This window comes from Balaenoptera musculus, chromosome 2 (assembly GCF_009873245.2).
Source record: "Balaenoptera musculus isolate JJ_BM4_2016_0621 chromosome 2, mBalMus1.pri.v3, whole genome shotgun sequence".
In the NCBI taxonomy this organism is placed as follows: Eukaryota; Metazoa; Chordata; class Mammalia; order Artiodactyla; family Balaenopteridae; genus Balaenoptera; species Balaenoptera musculus.
The window spans coordinates 139,178,601-139,194,444 of NC_045786.1; the positions used below are offsets into that span (position 1 = coordinate 139,178,601).

Sequence of the window (15,844 nt, forward strand, 5' to 3'; positions counted from 1 at the left end):
CTATGTGTGTCCCTGACTTGGGGCCTGGGCATGTGTATTTTAGAAAGCTCCGTGGTCAGTCTGATGTGCATCCTCAGTTGAGAGCCACTGCGGTAGAGGGAGAGGAGACAGACTTCTTGGTGGCCCTGTGCCGGGAGGTCTGGGTTCCCACCAGAGTCAAATCGTGATTACCCAGAGCCTGATTCTCCAGGCTCCTGATGGATGTCTGTGTCTCCTAGGTCCTGCAGGTTGGCACCTGTGCTACTATGAACCCCAGATTTCTTGATCACGGGGAATACAGAAGATCTGCGCTGGAGCAGTGTGAGCTAAGCCGTTGAGAGGGGGATGCAGCCCGACGCTGTGCTGCCTCGGATTCTCCACTCTGACTCAGGGAGGTGGGACTGGGAGGTGCCTATGGAAGCACACTCCCATTGCAGGGCGGGTGCTGAAGCCCCAGGCGGACACGGGGGCGGGGGATGGGGGTGTCTGAGCCCACCTTGATCTCGTCCATCCAGTCGATGCTGTGCAGCATATCCTGGAAGAGCTTCTGCAGGGCCAGCGTCTTCTCAAGCCTCTGGCGCCGGGACTGCAGCAGCTCCTGCAGGTAGTTCCACAGGCGCAGGACGTTGTCCTTGCGGGCCGTGATGCGCTTCTGGTCGTGGTAATTCTCCCGCTCCAGCTCCTGGGCCAGGTCCTCCAGGGCCCTCACCCGCTCCTCGTAGGCAGCTGTGTCCGTCTCAATGGCCTCGTGCTTCTTCTTGGCAGCCTCCACAGCTGCCAGGTCGTACCCGAAGTTATCCTGTCCCCCAGGGAGGAAAACAGGCAGCTCAATCAGGCTCCCCTTGGCTGGTCCCCAAACGCAGAGAAACAGCGGGTCCCTTCGGAACAACTGCTGGCCGGGAAAGCCCTTTCCCAACGAGTTACTTCTGCCATCTTTTTCAGCCTATCTTATCGGAGCCAAGTTCCAAAGACTAAATGTCTCACAAGAACCTTTACAAGAAGCTTGTGATTTTACTCACTGTGCCATCCTTGTGGGTAACACTGGGTGAATATTACTAACAGAGCTCCTTCACCACCTGCTGGCACTCACCACCCTGCCTTGCGCGGACCTGCCCGATTCTGGGCAGGAAGGGCTTCTCACTAGGAAACCATGTTTACCCCCATGCTATCTGGGGTGCATGTACACTCTCCGATTCTCTCAGAATGCTTGCTTTCCTCTTTCTGGATGAAAGGGGAAATTTGATTCCAAGCTCCAAGTGGGAAGGAACAGATGCTCTCATGGAGAATCAGTCCCGGGGTCAATTTTCAGCCAGTGAAATGTGACACAGCCCCAGAGGCCAGAGTCCAAGGGGCATGTCTGACACATACGAGGTGCACTGCTTTCATCACATCCCCGGAGGACCACTGAAATGTCAGCCTGAACTCTGGCTCCAGGTGATGCCACTGGCCCACGTGAGACAACTTTTGGGGCCATTTTTGGATTGTGTGGCTCTTTCCTAAAAATGAGGTTTTGTCAATCTGGGAGAGTTCCTTTTCGGATGTGAATCTTGATCCACCTAGTCAGAGGGAGCAGGGCTGCAAGACCTGTGGAGAGGCTTATCCTGCTGCCGCCGCCGAGAGACCAGCGTGGGCTCCAGCCCTGCTGTCTACTGGGGGCTCTGGAAAGCTCCCCCTCTCCTGCAACCCCAAGTGTGGCCCCCTTTACCTGGGCCACAAGCCGCTGGTTTTCATTGAGCCACGTCTCTCTCATGGCAGCCTTTCGGTCAAAGCGCCTGGCCAACTGCTCTAGCTTCTCCTGCCGGATGAGCTCCTCCCTCAGAGCCAGCTCCCGCCGGTACTCAGCTTCCTCCAGGCTTTCCCAGGCCTGCACGAGGGGCAGGGGAGAGATCTTGGGATTTGGGGGTCCCGACTCTTTCACCCAACACTGAGCGATTTTAGGAATCTAGGCAGAGCCTAGATTAAAGCTCAGTGACAGCCTTTCGGCTTTCCTGTCTGGGCAGACGAAAGATTCAGGGAGCACTGGTCATGACCCCCCAGTTCCCTCTCCTCCTAAATCTGCCTCAGACTCTTGGTTTAGTACAGTGTTATTTGCCTCTGTGGGTGCTCAGTAAACTCCTGTTGGCTAAATGGCTACCACCTTTCCACTGGAACTTCCAGGTGGTGGTAGGCCTCCAAACCTCCGAAATGTCACAAGGCATCTCCCTTCTGTTGAAAGTAGTCAGTATTCTCCAAAAAAACCTCAAGGTTCTACAGAGAATAGGCTATAAAACTGGCTCTAAAAAAATGGACTCTGGGCGTCTGAACAGGGGGCTGAACCGGTGGACCGCGGGTAGAGTCTGACCTCTCAGGGCTAGACTTAGCACCCTCAACAGCCAGGTGTGTCGTTAATAACACCACAGGACGTGGCTTGGCTTAACCCTGTCCTGGGACCATTACATGTGCCCTTATGAGGAGCTCACTCAACCCACTGGCAAACCCGCTGCATCTCCATTCTTACGGCAACTTTGAACTGGAAATGTGTAGCAACTGCCTCTTTTTCTTTTTTAATTTTTTAAATGGAAGTATAGTTGAATTACAATGTTGTATTAGTTTCAGGTGTATAACAGTGATTCAATATTTTTGTAGATTATACTCCATATAAAGTTGTTATAAAATATGGGCTATATTCCCTGTGCTGTGCATTAAATCCTTGTATATTATTTATTTTATACCTAGTACATCCCCTTCACCTATCTTGCCCCTCCCTCCACCCCTGCACAGGGGGATGAATGGATGCTTGGTGGGTGGAGTCTGACCCCTCAGGGCTAGGCTCAGATAGCACCCTCAGTAGGTGCCAGGTGTGTCATTAATAACACCACAGAAAGTGGCTTGGTTTAACCCTGTCCAGGGACCATTCCCTGGGCCCTGATCAGGAGCTCAATCAACACGCTGGCAACGTGAAACGGAAAACGTTGCTGTACCCGGTTGATGTCGGACACGAGTTTCCCATCGTGGGGCGTGTACACTTTCTGATTGTTGGCTCTCATCCGTGACTGGATGGTAAAAAGTAGGACTTCTAGATTCCCCTTCTCCTGAAACCTGTCAAGAAAAAAGAGGTAGGGAGATGAGTGTCGAGATTCCCACAGCCAGTTTTTTTTTTTCTTCTAATTTTCTGGTCGGCCATGCGGCATGTGGGATCTTAGTTCCCCAACCAAGGATCGAACCCGCGTCCCCTGCATTGGAAGCGTGGAGTCTTAACCACTGGACCACCAGGGGAGTCCCAGCCAGTTGTTCTTTTTTAAGTGAACATGGAACCCTGGCGTCTTGGAGCTTGGATAGCAAAACACATTTCTCTTAAAAAAGTAAAGAGGATCTACATAGGCTTACTTACCTGTTAAAAGATCTATCAATCTATCATACTCGCCAACTGAGATCTAATAGGGGTTGAGTCTTTGCAACATAAACCAGAGAAAACAACTACTGCAGCGTTTGCTTGTCATTTGCTTCCGTGGAGGAATGGCTAACTGGACTGTTCCGGTAATTCCTATAGGTATCAAGTTTTACCAATCCATACAAAGAAACTCTTCCCTGTTCTGCAAACAGTTGAAGGCTTTTGACTAGTTCTTTACTCAGTTTTTTGCTGAGTGAGTCAATAAAACCATGTATGTTCTTATGTGGAAGCAGCATTATCCACGTAAGAACATGTCGCACCGAGAGCAACTTTCACCTGAGTACTAATAAGTCAGCTCTCCTGACGACGATGCAAAAGCCCAGATGCTTCTGAAAGGGGAGGAAAGGCTAGGCTCCGGGAGGACCTTAGGTGTAGGAGGTGAGAACTGGCAGCAGGATGGATTTCTGGAACCCAGGGTCCAAGCTCCAGGTAACTGGGTACTTTCCCATTTCTGCCCATAGCCAAGTATTTACCCACTTCTACCTCCACCACGCAGTAGTCAAAGATCAGCTGGTAAGCAAGGTCCCCACCCTGAGGCCAGCCTAATTCATCTGCCTGCTCACAGGCACTGCAGGAGGGCTGTGGCCTTGAGCACTGTCTATGCAGCCAGGAGATGCTACCCCGGTGTGCAGTGCCTGGTAGACTCATGGGGCATGTTATCTGTATTGGATTTAGGACTTTAAAAGTGGGCTAGTGTCAGGCCAGAAATCAGATACTTGTTTATAGTACATTCTAGACTCCGTGTCTCGCCTTTCCCTGTTTGCCAGTCATGAATGAATGAGTGGGGGAGGAACAAGGCAGAGGGTACCACTGATGAGCTAGAAATCTGTTTCTGGGGAGCCAGCCAAGCTAAGGGCGGGCGAGCTGGAATGCCCCGTGTCTGTGTGGGTGTGCGTGTGCACGCGTGTGAACAGTTGTGTTTGCATGTGCATATGTGCACGTAGGCCCTGCACATGCTGGAGTGGAGCAGAGGTCCCGAGAGGCAGACTAAGTGCTCTGCTAATGGATGAGCAGTGACAGATGGGAGAGAAAGAAGGATGTGCTTGATGATCAACAAGGCCTCACGTGGAGAGCTCTGGGGCTGTGGATGCAGAGGTCATTACCAAAGAACAAACCCGCAGCTCAGTGCACAGAAGAGAGAGGAACTTTCCAGCACATTCTTTAAAGAGACTCTGAAGTCTGAGATTTCACTGCTGCTCCCCTTCAGGGATCTGGGGAAGTATTTCTTTGTCTATGAGTCAGGGGTTACTCAATGCCCACTGACTGTAGGCTGACGGCTTGGGAGCAGGGAGACAACACGGGATGAAGTAGGTGACAGATGGGCAGCTCTCTAACCTCCAGGAGCCACCTCCTGGATTCCATCTCCAGGCCATCCAACCTTCTGGAGGTGGTTTCTCGGCCGTGGTGCCCGCCCTCCCGAGTGCCCAGGCCCTTACTTGGGCGGCTTCTCCACGGTGCGGTAGGTACTGAAGGCCTGCAGCTGCTGCTGGACACCGGTCAGGGAGTTGGCGAACTTGCGGCTGTTCAGGACAGTGATGGTCTGCTCGATCCAGGTGAGCAGGTCTGAGGCCAGCCCGCTGTACTTTTCAATCATCTTCTCGGTCTCAATGGCGTGGTCAATTACCTAGGGAATCACCTTGTGACTCATCCTTGTCAGAAGGGCGAGGACGCCAATGAGGATGCCCACGGGGACCACAATCGAGGTGGTCCTCCTCCTTGCAAGCCCTGGAGCGTTTACGTTGGGTTTGTTCCCTGAGCCCAAGACCACTGCTGAGCAGGGGGCTGGACTGGAAGTGCGCCAGCAACGTCAGGAGGGACCTGGCTGTGCTCGGGATCAGGAGTAGCTCCCCCCCTCCCTAACCCTGTAAAAGACTGGAAAGCTGTCTGTGCTTTCCAATCCAGCCACCAGAGAGGCCAAGGTCCTGTTTATTTAAGAGTGGGTATTAGGGATCAAGGGCTTCCTGGCATTGTCTTTGCTAAACACCAGTGCACGAAGATGAATGAGAAATGGTCCCTACCCTGGAGGGGCAAAAGACCCAGCCGGGGAAAGGACTCCAGCACGAGGGTCTGTACAGTGGGGTGGCTCCTCTGTACAGTAGGCTGAGGGAGCCTAAGAGGCATGAAAACACAATAAACTAACAAGTAAAAAGCCTGTTTTGTTCCTGTGGGAATGCTCACGAGACATGGGTCTGCAGGTGGAAGGTCAGCTCAGAGCTACAGGCTATGACCTTGTTTAGGACAGACCATCAACCTGTGCTGGAATTCAGCTTGGGAGCCATTAACCTGGCAATGCTTGGCTTCAGAGGAAGTTGGTGGGGGGTGATCTGCACCCTCTCCCACAGCTGGGGTCCAGGCACAAAGCTCTTAGGGTAGAAAGGGAGCATCTCAGTCAAGGCCTGTGCGTGGTAAGCGGGGAAACGGTGACACTCTAGTTACGCAGCAGCTCAGTACCTTGCCAACGCGCTTGCCCTCCACTGCCAGCACCTTCATCTTGGAGAAGTAGTGGTAAAACGCCACCACGTAGGTGATGATGGATTTCTCGTCAGGGTTTTCTGTGAAGACATCTGCAAGGGGAAAGGGTGGGCTCTCAGGACCAATTGGAAGTTGGAAATGTCAGGCTCAAGGGGTTCATCTCCCTATGTCTCCAGCACGAAGTTCAACTACAGGCACCAAGTGACAGGCGAGAGTGGAAGAGGAATAGGCTGCGATTTTAGTGAGAGGATGAAATCCATATTAGGACCACAAAGAATGAAAGAAGGGAAAAGGATGGAAAGACTACAGTGGGCCCCCAATCAGGCAGGGGAGGTGTCAGGAACCAGCTTGGGTCTGAAGAGCAGGCCGGAGCGGAGCCCTGGCCCGGCCACCGTGCCCACGGCTCTCCCAGCACGGCCCACGCTCCTCCCGGCGCCCTGACGGTCTCGTGGGCGCTGGCTCACCTTCAGGGTCAAGGAGCGGGATGATGCCCAGCTGTCGCTCGGCCACGTCGAACGCGCACTCCAGGTTGTGCCGCGCGTTGGAGTCCTTCAGCTTATCGAAGTCAATCAGGTCGGGCCTGGGGACGAAGCCAGCCTGTTAGAGGGCAGGGGGCATGGCATCCCCACCAAAAGGGCAAAGACCCTGGGCAGACGCAGGGAGGTGGCTGAGCCGGAGAAGTGAGAGGAGGAGACGGGACAGAGGAGGGAGCTGTGAGCACCAGCGTGTGAGGAAGGGGGATTTAAGGGAGGCAGGATGCCGAGGGTGAGAGGAGAAGGCGCCACGGCTGTACCATTCCTGTGACGCTTGAACAGTAGCCTACATGGTAAGTGCAAGGTGTCCCAATCCCCCCAGGGCTCCCTGGCTCCCACAGGGGTTCCTGCTCCGCTCCCCCTCTTACCGGTGCTTGTGGATCAGGGCGTTAAAGGCTAGGCCATCCTTCCAGCTGGAGGTGAAGTTGGTGACGTTGACATGGGGGTAGCTGCATCCAAGAAAAGCATTAAGACCTAAGAAACAGATTCTTCTGGGGTCCCTACAAGTGTGTGAACCGAGGGCCAACACCTCAGGAGAGGAGTGGACCGGACCCTTCTCGAGCCCCTTCAACAAGAGGGCAGCCGTTAAGTCACACAAAGAGGCTCCCTCATCAGGTAGGCCCAAGAGACTCTCGCCCCCAACAGACCCCATGGTCTGACCCAGGCAATTTTGGGATAGAATCCTGTATTCCGGGCCTCTAAGAATCAGGTCAGGATAGACTGTGCATCAACTACGCCCAAGCCGATGTAGTTCTGGGTGATGGCGTCTAGGTCCCTTGGGGATGGCAATGCTTGGGAGGCACAGGGGGTGGTGAGGAACGTGGTAGTGGCTGGTCCCCAAGGCATACCCTGCTGTCTTCATCTGACACCATAACAGCAACGCGTCCTTGGCTGAGCGCGTCTCACGACCTTCCTGAGTTTGGACAACAATGTCCTGAATCTGTGGGCACAGGAACAAGAGAGGGAAGACTTAGATGTGCATCTGGCCCAGAGCCTCCCTGCTCTCCCTGGAAGGCCCCCTCCGTCCTTCCTCCTCTGTAGCCATCCATCTGGTCGCCAGCCCTGCAGCCACCCCGCAGCCTGAGGCCCCAGGTCCTGGAGGCCTGTTTCCCTGCCTTGGTCAGCTTCTCCACGCCAGAGGAGACCGCTCCAACTTGAAACTGTAAGGGGAGACCAAGAATAAACAGCAGGATGCCCCCATTCCTCCCCACGAGGTACGATGCCACCTGGGCCATGGAACGGCATGAACGCTGGAAGGTACTGTACTTTGATCAGCAGCTCCTCTTGCCTTTTCATCCTCCCCAATTCTGCTGTTATTACCGTTTCGTCGTACACACCCTCAGAGAGTGAGATTGGACACCCAAGACCACTTGGGTGAGACCTGCAGGCCGGGAGTTGTGTGTTATCTTCTTTCTCCCTGCCCTTCCCTCCTCCAACTAGGTTCTTTCTGTCCCCAGACCAGCAGGTGGAAGGCCCTGCTTTCCTCCCCTCGTGCTTTCTAAATTCCTTACACATAAGCGACCTTGAATTTCAGGGTGGGAAGAGAAAAGCTTCTGAGGGAAAAACATAAAAGCAGATCTGCACTCTTGCGATTTCTGAATCAAACTACTTAAAAAACCAAAAAGTGACACCTGTGGAGGGAAGGGGACGAAAGTAGGTCTTCCAGCCAGATCTCAGCCCAGCCACTAATTTCTATCCTCTCTCTCAAAAGACTATGCTATTGGCTGAACAGCTCGCCCTGAGCTTCAGCAACTTGGCGATGCCCAGGATGGTTTCTCCTTCCTACAAGCATTGTCCCCCAGGACGGGCTTCTAGCCTCCCAGAACGTGCAAACACTCGCACTTGTTCACCATTTTATAAGATTCCCAAACCCAGTTTGGCCCAGAGAAGCTCCCTCCACCCCCTCTGCCCCCCGGGAACCCACCTGGAAGCGGAGGATGATGGTCCAGATGAGGCCCAGGACCAGGCGGTGGTTGCCGTCCACGATGTCGTGGGATCCCATGTTCTCCAGGTGCACACGCTGCTCCTTCAGGAACTGCAGGGCCTTGTCCACGTTCTCCAGGCAGTGGATGCGCATCTTCCCCTTCGTGGGCTTTGGCTGAGGGACAGCATTGCCCCGTGGGCATGGAAGAACCTCACGGTCACGCCTGGACCAGCGCCGGTCATCAGCATCCACCCTCCGTGCCAAACTCCAACTCCCATGCTCACTCCTTGACACTTTTCAACCCCATCCTTTCAGCAAAGTTCAGGGGCTCCCTCTCTTGAGCACCCAGAGCTCTGCAAGTGGGCTGCATCAGTACTGTTCCTGGGTCTAAACAAAGGCTTCTGAGTGGGTGATAAGTGGCATTCAATTATAGTAACACAACAGGTAGTTAGTTGAGCACTTACTATGTGCTAGGCACAGTTCTAGGAACTGTTTACTGTTGATTGGTGATAAGAGTGGCTTTTAGTGTGGTGACTGATAATGGGTCCATTCTGCCATCCAACCTCCTCCCTCCCCACCCCGAAACGGCCTCAGCCAAAGCTCAAGGGGACCACCATTGATGAGTAACTGCATCATCTGAAGGGTTCTTAGCGGTAACTCTCTCTAGTGGGGTAAGAGGCATTCTTTAACTTCAGCCTGGAGTTGAAAAGGCAACAGATGAATGTGGTACCTTCCATTCAAACCCTGAGGTCTTAGGCTACTACATCAGGTACAGGTATCGGTCTACACATGGGGGAAATGAGGCAAAGAAGGTCCTGCCTGATAGGCCCAAGGTCATAATGGAAGTAACTGAGCAAAACATGAGCCTTGATCTGGTTCTCCTGCAGGGGCAACATTACCACCGGGTGGGTTACAACTGAGAGGGCCTGTGATAAATTTCCACTTGTTAGAGTGATGGATACACAGGAGAATATCTTTCACACTTTCCTCCTTGTTCCAAGAAGGAGGCAAATTTTTCCAGCTGGGTAATGGGATATGTCTTAGCCTGTGCAAGGAGGCTGAGGGTGGGCCTACTGCAGGCCAGTCACAGATAACCAGATCCCAAGAGGAGAAAGTCAAGAGCTCTGTATGGCTTCTGGGAGGAGCATGAAGGGGTGGGAGTGGCCAGAAGGAGGCAAGAAATTCTGAAATGCTTCAGCAAAATTAACAAAAGTTTTGATGATCTATTAGATGGAAAGCCAGGCATTTATGCTGGGACATATTTAGATGAACACGTTCAGAGAACCCAGTCAGCCACATGGACACCTCACATCGTTAGTACTGAAACCTCCCAAAAGAATAGGGAGAAACCTTGGAAGGCCATGAGAACTGGAGAGGCCCCCAGACCATGTCTTTCCTGAAGAGGGGACAGAGCACCAGCCACAGGGCCTGGGGAAAGGGGCTTTACCAGCATCTCTCCAGAGAGCACTTCCAGCAGCTTGATGAGCATCTTCCCATCCCGCAGGTCCTTGTAGAGGTCAGTGATGCGGCAGGACACACGCGCCAGGTGCGAGTTCACCCATTTTGTGAAGGTTTTCTTCTGAACAACTTCCCGCTCATCTGGGTGGGGAGAAGAGCCTTGGGTGAGGTGCCTGAGGTTGGCAGGGTCCATTTGCAATGTGACATGGGGCTGAAGGGTTTTTCACCTTAACCCCAGAGTTGCCCCATCCCTGGCAGAGGAGGTTGATGTATCTATTCCATCCCCTTCTGAGGAGCATTTCTGACCAGAGCGTAGCCTTTTGGCTTCACAGGTCCACGTGCCATGACTGGGGCAATGAAGAGGTAACTTCCACCACCACGGTATCAAGACACCCCTAATCCAGTCACCTGCTTCCCTGTGCACATCAGAATGCTCTGGACCACTGGGCCAGTGAGCTCAGAATTCAATGCCAGGTTCACCCGTCCACCCATCCAACAAATATTCCCTCTGCCTGGAATGCTCTCTCTCGGCCCCTCCACCCCTCACCCCATTCACCTAACTCCTAGTCATCCTTTAGGAGTCAGTGGAAACAGCGCTTCTCCGGGAAGCTTTTGTGACCTCTCGCCTAGGTTCTGTCTCTCCTTGTGTGCATCTGCATTTCTCATTTCTCTCTCCTCATACTCAGATTAGTTGAAAGTCTGTCTTTCCTGCAAGACTGCAGGCTCCTTGAGCCCAGTAAAATCTGTCTGTCTTGTTCACTTCTAAATCCCCAAGGCCTGGAGTCTGGCACACAGTAGGTCTCCAGAGCTGTACTGTAGCTGACTGTGCAGAGGTTTATTCAGCTCCTACGCCAGGCCTGCTGATACATAAAAGTAAAACAAACTGCCTATCCTCAAGGAGCTGCTGGTAGATAGAGGAGAAGGATGAGCATGGAAACAGTGAGATCATGTGGAACGTGTGATCTACGTAGGGTGAAGGGTAGTGGGGGCTTGGGCTGGGGGCTGTGCATGGCACTAAGCTCTCCTTCTCACCCGCAGAATGGCAGGCAGGATTTTCCATCTTCAGACCTGGGAAGCTGACATGCCACCCCCAGCTTAAATCAGCCTCAGCCCAAACCAAGCTTCCAGCCCACGCTGAACCGGTTCAGGTGGGCTACCTTTTAACACCTCTGTTAAAATAAATACAGGGTACTGTAAAACAGATGCTGGTACCTGTAGGGTTAGGGCTGGGAAGCTTGATCAAGACGCTGGAGAGAGGACAGAGGCTGGGATAGCAGAAAGAATGGGGACAGGGTGAAAGAGAGAGAGAAGAGGGGCAGAAAAGATAGAAACAGGAAGAGAAGTTTGCTTGAGTGAACAGTCTGTGGCAACCTGCTTCTGGGCACTCTGGCGGAGGATTCTAGGCAGTAGATGACCCGGCCATGTGGCTGGGCCTAGGGCCATGGAGGGTCCCTGGGGAGCGTGTGTTCAGGTTGGTCACAGCCAGGGCAGACTCCGAGCAGTCCAGCCAGGAGGGACTGTCAGTGCCGTGGGAACAGGCTAAACGTCTGCTCGGCTGAGCCCAAACTGTGGAAGGGTTGGCTTCTTAAATTATTAAATGTCTGACTTAATAACAACAGAAAGAGGAGCCCAGCCAGCATGGCCTCGAGGGTATAAGCCTGGCAGTTTCTGAGGCTCACAGCATCAAATCCTTCCTACTTCATGGCTATTTTGGTGTTAGGAACTCAGACCCTTTATTCACGTCTTCATTCATTCAGCAATTGTTCACTGTACAGCCGTTAGGTGCCAGGCTCCGGGTGGAGGGGGAGGCAGCCAAGGACAGGAAGGAGACCCCATCCTTGACGCAAACTCCATTATAAATATGATGAGTGCTGGAGTCACATGTAAAGAATTCTATGGAAGCCATCTAAATAAGACTTCCAAGGGGCTTCCCTGGTGGCGCAGTGGTTGAGAATCTGCCTGCCAATGCAGGGGACACGGGTTCGAGCCCTGGTCTGGGAAGATCCCACATGCCGTGAAGCAACTAAGCCCATGAGCCACAACTACTGAGCCTGCCCATCTGGAGCTGTGCTCTGCAACGGGAGAGGCCGCGACAGTGAGAGGCCCGCGCACCGCAATGAAGAGTGGTCCCTGCTCTCCACAGCTGGAGAAAGCCCTCGCACAGAAACGAACACGCAACACAGCCAAAAATTAATTAATTAATTAAAAAAAAAAAAAAAGACTTCCAAGAAGAGCAAAAATACTACTAGTGACTATACAAATCTGTAATAAATATAAAATTAAAATGGCACTTGTTTGTTCTGGGCCTCTGGGCAAAGTTTCAGGGGGAAAAGCCCCCTTACTCTATTGGATCATTTCCCTGATTTCAAGGACTGCTTCAGCAAAATGTAACTAAAGTTCTGATGATATATTGGACGGAAAGCAATTGCGTTTATGCTGGAGCATGTTTAGATTCAACAGAGCCAGCCTCAGTCCCATGATGCTTTCCCTAGAGACTGGATCTGTCCTGTAAGAGGCTAACCCTTCCAACCGGTGGCGGAGCTCTGTCTAAGGGGCTGAAATTTGTTGCCCCTTTAGAGGTAAGTGTCTCATCTCCTTTTCTTGTCTTTAAGAATCTAAAGAGTTCATTATGTGGGTGCTGAGACCTGTTTATTTGTGCTCAGCAAAGTGTAAGGAAGAGCTGGGCCGTGGAATTTAATTCTAGGCTGCTGGGCTGGCACACACATCGGTGCAGATGTAAATCACCCTTAGATCTCTCCAGTTCTCAACACACAAAATAATGCTCCCTGGGCCCCAAAATGCTGGAGCTGCAGGTTTAGAGCTCAGGTGGGAGGTCTCCTAGCTGCATTTTATTTGAAGGCTGCGGTGCAATTGCCCAGGAACCCCAGTACCCTAAAACAGTCTGCAGTGTTGAGACAGGGGAAAGATTCTGAGAGGCTCATGATGGTCATCAGGAGAGGAAGGCCCAGGGGTGGGGATTAATTTCCACCAGCTCATAGCCCTGGCTGCTCCGCATCGGCTCGCTCAGTGCATCCACTCCCAGCAGGCACTCAGTGGAGCCTTCTGAGTGCAGGAGAGGCGGGAGGCCTGGAGTGTGTGGACAGGCCGCGGAGGCAGCTGAGCATTGGGCCTGCTGTCCCCAGGAGACCTGGGCCATCCTGCAGGGAACCGCTGTGGAAAAGAGGCCTCAGCAAGGCCCTGCCATGGGCCAGGCCATATTTCCAGAGCCCTAACCCTGCCAGTGAAGGGGAAGCGGGCAAGTCCACCAGCACGGCCTGAATCAAAGCTACCAGAACCTCAGAAAATACTCATGTCTCTGCAACCATCAAGCTCAGGGCCTCTCCACTGCTGCCTGTTCCTCTCCCCTTTCCTTCTTAGGCTGTGGCCAGCCTCCTTCTTCCCTACAAAACTCCCCTTCCTCTCTGACCAGCTAGCTAGAATCATTGTCTGGATATTGTGACCAAGTGCCCTTTCTTTTATGTCCCCCTTCAAAGGTTTAATTTAAGGTCAAATAAACCCAACAAAACTCAAGTGTTTACCCACTAATGAGTTCATACATGGAAAGTGCTTAAAACAGTACCCAGCACACAGAAAGAAAGCTTGAGGTAACTATTAACTACCATTGTTATCATTGCTGCTACTATCGTTACTGCCTATAGGGCCCAGATGCTGCAGGGAGCACCAGGCAGGCTCGCTCTCCCCAAGGGCCTCGCAATCTAGTTGAGGAAACGAGACACAGACCCACAAATAGTTTTGCAACCACACAAGAGATAAAGGGCAGTTCATTTAATAATACAAAAGCTGTCGCAAGGTAATATTGGATTAGTTACCAGATAAATGGCACATACAATAAATGGTCAGGGGTGAAAGAGGAGAGAGGTCATTTCTAATTGGAGCACTCAAGGCGGGGCTCGTGAAGAAAACCACTTTGCACAGGCAGAAGAGGAAGGAGAGGAGCCACAAGACGGAATGCATAAAAGGATGGAGCTTGTTCAGGGGTTGCTGACTAGCTACAGGTAAGAAGAAAACATGTGGAAAATAGGTTTTAAATCGGATGTGGAAAGCCTTGAAGGAAAAGCTAAGAAGTTCAGATTTAATCCTAGAGGTAAAAGGAGACACTAAAGGGGTGGCAGGATCCTTTCCTGAAATAGGAATTTGGAAAACCCCCAATGATAATAAAAAGACAAAACATTTCAGCTTAAATTTTAAAACAATTGTGTAAAATCCATATAAATCTATAAAGTCTCCCAAGGCACACCAAAGATATGAACAATTGGAAAAATCACACCCAATTCTTGAACAGGAAAACTCAATATCATAAAGATGTCAGTTTACCCTAAAGTTATATATTTAATATTATTTTTAAAATATTTATATTATATAATTTAAATTTGGGGGGAAACTAGACAAATGATTAGAAAACTCATTATAAAAATAAACAAAAATAGGCTTCCCTGCTGGTGCAGTGGATAAGAATCTGCTTGCCAATGCAGGGGATATGGGTTCGATCCCTGGTCTGGGAAGATCCCACGTGCCACAGAGCAACAAAGCCCGTGCGCCACAACTACTGAGCCTGCGTGCTGCAACTACTGAAGCCCACGTGCCTAGAGCCCGTGCTCCACAACAAGAGAAGCCACCACAATGAAAAGCATGCACACTGCAACAAAGAGTAGCCCCCTCTCACTGCAACTAGAGAAAGCCTGCGCACAGCAACGAAGACCCAACACAGCCAAAAATAAATGAAATAAATAAATTTATTAAATAAATAAATAAAATAAACAAAAATAGCTAGAAAAGTTTCAGAAAAGAAGAGTAATAAAGGGTAACCCACGTTCCCAGGTGTTTTTTCTAACAAATATTAAAGTATAGTATAAAGTTATAATAATGAAACAGTGTGGTACTAGCCTATGAATATATAGACTCATCAATGGAAGAGAAATAGTCCCAAGTATATATAGGCATTTAATATCTGATAAAGGTGGCACTTCAAATATGAAGGGGAAAGATGGATTATTGGGTACAGGGTGTTGACAAAACTAGAAGACCATCCAGGAAAAATTAAGTTAAATTCATATCTCATACTCCAGGATAAATTTCACTGCGGTCAAAAATTGAAATGTAAAAAATAAAACCATAAAAATACCAAAATCAAAAATGATAGAATGTTTTTTATAATGTTAGTGTAGGGAAGGGCCTTCTAACTCTGAAACAAAATCCAAAAACCATAAAATAAAAGATTCAAAGTTCAACTGCATCAAATAAAGTTCTGTGTGAGATAAAATACCATAAGCAAAGTCAAACAAACAAGGAAAAGTATCTGTAACTCACATCACAAAGGGCTAACTTACCTAGTATGTAAAGAACATCTACAAATTAATGAGGAAAAAAACCAATAATCCAATAGCAAAATGGACTAAGAATGTGAACAAAGAGTTAATAGAAAAAAATTATAAAAGTCTCTTAAATGTATAAAAAGTTGTCCAAGCTATTCATAATAGAAGTACAAATTACAAGTATACACATACACACAAACTTAATACACAGTCCTTAATTAGTTTGAACAAACTAATCATAAAAGACATCTTTGAGACAACTGGGAAAATTTGAATATTAAGTGGGTATTAAATTGTATTATGGAATTCTTAATTATATTAGGTGTAATAACAGAATTATAGCTAGGTGGGAATTGCTCTTGTTATTCAGATATTCATACTAAAGTATTATGATAAATTAAGTATTATAGTAAAATGTCATAATAATCTTCAATTTACTTTAAAAATACTTCTACTCCAAAATGGACAAGCAAATATGGCCAAATATTAACAGTTAAATCAAGGTGATGATTCTTTGTACTTTTTCTCTACTTTCTTGCACGTTTTAAAATTTTGATACTAAAAGTCCAAAAGCGAAATGAAAGTACATCAAGACACTATGTTTCACTTATCAGATGCACAAAGATCCAAAAGTGTGATAAAATACCACATTGGCAAGGATGCAGGGGAAAAAACATTCATATGTTGTTGGAGAGGGTATAAAAGGCAATTTGGC

At 49.9% G+C, this 15,844-nt stretch overlaps 1 protein-coding gene across 6 annotated transcripts in view; it reads right to left on the reverse strand.

Annotated features, from left to right (window-relative positions):
- The window catches only part of SPTB (spectrin beta, erythrocytic), a 125,230-nt gene that overhangs the window by 44,055 nt on the left and 65,331 nt on the right, over positions 1-15,844 (reverse strand). For all 6 annotated transcript variants that reach the window (XM_036841175.1, XM_036841176.1, XM_036841174.1 and 3 more), the window contains 10 exons: positions 9,786-9,937; positions 8,339-8,512; positions 7,263-7,354; positions 6,783-6,863; positions 6,346-6,461; positions 5,861-5,973; positions 4,846-5,033; positions 2,940-3,057; positions 1,685-1,843; positions 476-778 (listed from right to left, as the gene is read on the reverse strand). In XM_036841175.1, coding sequence (XP_036697070.1) covers positions 476-778; positions 1,685-1,843; positions 2,940-3,057; positions 4,846-5,033; positions 5,861-5,973; positions 6,346-6,461; positions 6,783-6,863; positions 7,263-7,354; positions 8,339-8,512; positions 9,786-9,937 — 1,496 coding nt within the window. The remainder of the gene's footprint in view (positions 1-475; positions 779-1,684; positions 1,844-2,939; positions 3,058-4,845; positions 5,034-5,860; positions 5,974-6,345; positions 6,462-6,782; positions 6,864-7,262; positions 7,355-8,338; positions 8,513-9,785; positions 9,938-15,844) is intronic.